The 4,113-nt window shown below is 46.5% G+C and overlaps 1 protein-coding gene across 1 annotated transcript; it reads left to right on the top strand.

Annotated features, from left to right (window-relative positions):
• Positions 1-1,282: 1,282 nt before the first annotated feature.
• On the top strand, positions 1,283-2,595 carry LOC139042005 (small proline-rich protein 2E-like). Its single transcript, XM_070497424.1, has one exon. It carries the CDS (start codon positions 2,038-2,040, stop codon positions 2,197-2,199), a length of 162 nt encoding a protein of 53 aa, XP_070353525.1. The 5' UTR covers positions 1,283-2,037; the 3' UTR covers positions 2,200-2,595.
• The last annotated feature ends 1,518 nt before the right edge of the window (positions 2,596-4,113 follow it).

Below are 4,113 nucleotides of genomic sequence, written 5' to 3'. Positions count from 1 at the left end.
AACAACATGGATCTACCTTGAATGTTTGATGTTAAGTGACATAGGCCAGACAGAGCAAGACAAATACTGCATGATTTCACTCACATAGGGAAGATACGCAAACACACGGATAAAGAGGACAGATTAGTGGTTACCAGAGGGGAAGGGGCTTGGGGGCTGAGTGAAAGAGGTAAAGGGTCACATATGGATGGCAATGGATAAAAGCCAGAGTAGTGGCGGTGAGCACGATGCAGCCTATACAGAAAGTGATAAATAATAAGGTATGCTGGAAATGACCCAATGTTATAAACCATTATGGTCTCAGTAAAACAATTAGAAAAAGGAGAGGTATACACTGTGGAGGTGAGAGGATAATGTGGCAAGATGAGGGGTCCAGAGGGCTTAAGGAAAAGACAGAGAAACAGCATGCAAATATACTTAAAAAATCATTGTTTTAAAGCCCTAAATCCTGTTTGGAAAGAGAGTGTGAGAAAGCAAATATAGAGGATCAGCCTAAGTCCCTATTTTCTCCTGCTCTTCAGATATTAGTGCTCTGACCCTCTGAATGATGCTAGGTGATGCCGTGGTCCCTGTGGATTCCATGAGGCCCACTTTGGTACAGATATATAAAGGCGGCAGTTTTATGCCCTCAAATTGCAGGAGCAAAGCAGTGAACACAGCATTCTGGAGGTCACCATTTGATTGACCGTTTCTAGGGTTTTTTTTATGGGATGGCTATTGTGCCAATCTGCTGCCTTATCTCAGACCCTTTTAGAAGAAGAAAAGGAGAGAAGATGAGCAAGCCATGGATCCGAGGGAAATACAGTAAAGGAAGGACTTGGGTTGAAGAGAAAGCTGTCACCTGCTAGTCAGGCTCTTTTCAACCCAGCACATACAGCAAGATGGCAACCATCCAAAGTGGAACCGAGCAGGCAGTTCTATGACTCAGGGAAGGTGGAAGATAGGAGGGGTCTTCTTCCCCAATCAAGAGAGAGGGCCTTGGACCACCAGTTGGGGAATCGCCTAAGTCTCCCCCTGCCGTAAGTCCCCGACACTGAGAGCTAAGGCCGGACCTTGTGAGTCATGAGCACCTAATCCAGAGAGGAGATCCTGGTTCAGGAGATTTCCTGTTTCCAGTGTCCCTGTCAGGCCAGTTCTGGATGGGTTTGCATTTTGTTTGGGAAATTCCGGGGCAGGCCAGTTTTTGGCAGTTGCACTTCGCTCTGGGCTGGGCGTCAAGCCCTATAAAGAGGTGCTCTGCTGCACGACTGTCATCCTCCTGGTACTCGAGTCCCAACCTCCTTTGGAGAACGTGGTGAGTGTGATTTGTTCCGTTGATCTGTTTTGTGGTGCTCTCAGATGTTGAATTTAGTGTGCAGACAGCAAGTTTGTTGAGTCCATAGGTATGATGGTGGGTTTGATGCTACTTAGGTGATGGAAGCTTAGCCTTGAGGCACAATGATATCCTGTCTTGATTCATGTTTCGGTAGCTTGTTTGAGGTCGTGTATGGAAAAGCAATTCACAGGAAAGGTTTGAGATGAAGAAGAGGAAAGACCAAAGTATTTTTCTCTCTGCTCTGTCTCTTTGATTTCCCTTTCCTCCCGCTGGGGTTTCCGAGGCTTAGTAGGTGTGAGGCCCTTGCATTTTTCCTGCTGGCCGTTTGCTCTGTACCTAAGTCAACCTATGGGGACTTCGGAAGAGATCCCGATGATAGTAATTGCTTGCGAGTTTTCCCAGGATTTCAGAACTTCTGATGGCCTTTCATGAAGATGATATTTTCCCACAGAAAACATGACTTGGTTCTTGCAGAGATATTTCCTTTGAAAAAATGATATGAGCAAAGAGAGGATTTTCTCAGGACTGATGAGGCAGTTGGCTAAAGAGGAAGCAGGGTGGTGGAAGGCGCAAAAGAGGGAGTTGAGAGATGAAAGCCCAATCTTGGAAATGGGAGAGGGAACATCTCCCGCTATTCTATCAGCCGCGGTTTCTCTCTCTGGAGGAGTCCCTTCTTGCGAACACTGTCTCTAATTTCTTTCAGCTCCGAAGACTCCAGAAAGATGTCTTCTCAACAGCAGCAGTGCAAGCAGCCCTGCCAGCCCCCTCCTGTGTGCCCACCTAAGTGCCCAGAGCCGTGCCCACCCCCACAGAGGCAGCAGAAATGCCCTCCTGTGCAACCTCCTCCACCATGCCAGCAGAAGTGCCCGCCCAAGAGCAAGTAACAGCTTCAGCAGCATCAGGATCTGGAAAAGAGAAGGACCATTGGCTCGCCTGCTTCCACAGCTCCACCTTCACCTTCTCTTCCGAGCCTATCATGGTGGCAGAAGCGGCTCCTCCACCCTTCAGCCTGTAAAATGCCTGTGTGACTCCTGACAGCAAAAGGGTTCCTTCCTGAGGCTGTCACACTGCTCCTCTCCAGGAGGTAGCCGAGGAAGGGCATCCTCAGCTGTGCCAGCATCCCAGAGCTTCAGGAGGAAGAGCAGCAGCTCTCTTCCTGGGTGCCAGCAGGGGATGCTCTTGATGTCTTCTGTGTCTGTCTGTCCCCTGGGCAGGCGTTTGTATCACCTGGCAATTGTTCCTTTTCTTCCATTTCCTGAATAAAGTGCCATTTTGTGGGATGGGATATTGTCTTTCTTTGAAAACCTGCTTGTCAGCAATATCCTCTCACCCTTTTGGGTTTCTTTCTATCCTTCTTTGTCCCAAGCCTCAGGTCTCACATTCAGTGTTCTCTGAATTTTGGAGCGCTACCTAACATTCTTTCAATCTCATGTCAAATCCAGGTTATTTCCCTTAATTACTGCCTGATTGATTTTAGGAACAAAGTGTTTAATTCCTCAAGATTTCAATCTCTCTGCTACAAATTGGGGTAAATCCTATTTACATTACCCACTTTTCTCAGGCATGAGATTGAATGGTAATTTAGTTGTCAGAATGCCTGGCACATCTTAGCCCTCGGTAAGGCATCAGATCGTCCTTGTGTCCATCCTCATCATCAACAACCTCGTGACCACCCTCACCCTCACCACAACCTCCACGTTTGCTGCAGCTGCAACGTGCAAGTGTAAGATGCAGAACCAGGATAGGAAACAAGAAGATTCTTAAACTTTATGACTCTGTCGTATTCCGCTGTTCTCTTTCTTTTCTGATTCACTTTATTTTTTACATGATGTTGCAGATGAAGAGCTTTTCGGGAGTAGCGGAGTCTTCTGCATAAAATCATGGTAGTTCTGAACTCGTGGGGAGCCCAGAAGGAAGAGAAGTAATAAGGCTCCCTACAAGGGAAATCGCTGCCTCCTCTCCCCGTGAAGCCCCTGCTCTTCTTCCTCCAACAACGCACCAAACTTCAGGGTCATGTCATGTATTCTCACCTCCAAAACTCCTTTCTTGGATGCTCTGACCCCATGTTTGAAGAATATTGGGGTTTACATGGTTGCTTAGATTTACGAAATTACTGTTGCCATGCAGCTTCTTTTTGAAGTGCTGAGCCTACTAGGCAGGTCATCTGTGGAAGGAGAGATATGTTCTGTAAATATCCTTTCTGTGTTCCTAAGTGTCCGCAGACTTTAGCGTTAGTTGAAATCACACACACACACACACACACACACACACACACACACACACACACACCCCTTTGCCGTTGAGAAATACAGAATTACTTTCAAAACAACAAAGTCTTCCTATTAAATCATAGTGTGCTTTGTCCTATTGAATCTTAAGAAGGTCTTCCTCTCGGTCCATTCTCCACTCCAAAGCTCGAAGTAACAGACTCCAAGAGGATGGAGCTGCAGATGGAAGGAGAGTCCCAGATTACTGCTCAGCCTGCATCAGATTGCGACATGAATGAAAATTAACCCTGTTATTTGAGGTGGTTTCTACTGTAGCTGGCGTTATTTGTTCTCATAGAGAAATGGGTTGTAGGGGAGTGCTACCCCAACAAACCTCCACTCTGTGGCCTATACTGTGGAGTCTGCATGTGCTTGGCAAGGAAGCAGGTACTGGAAAGTTTAAAAATGTTCTTAATATCAAATATGTAAATATGATAGATGTTCGTCAATGGCAAACGTTTGCTGAAATGGCATCTTGATAGCGCGTCTAACTGTTGGTTATTTGTATTGTCCAACAGGGTATTTCACCGG

The sequence above is a fragment of the Equus asinus genome, chromosome 25 (assembly GCF_041296235.1).
Source record: "Equus asinus isolate D_3611 breed Donkey chromosome 25, EquAss-T2T_v2, whole genome shotgun sequence".
In the NCBI taxonomy this organism is placed as follows: Eukaryota; Metazoa; Chordata; class Mammalia; order Perissodactyla; family Equidae; genus Equus; species Equus asinus.
Note: the sequence above shows the minus strand (reverse complement) of the source record. Positions and strands in the feature narration are given on the sequence as shown.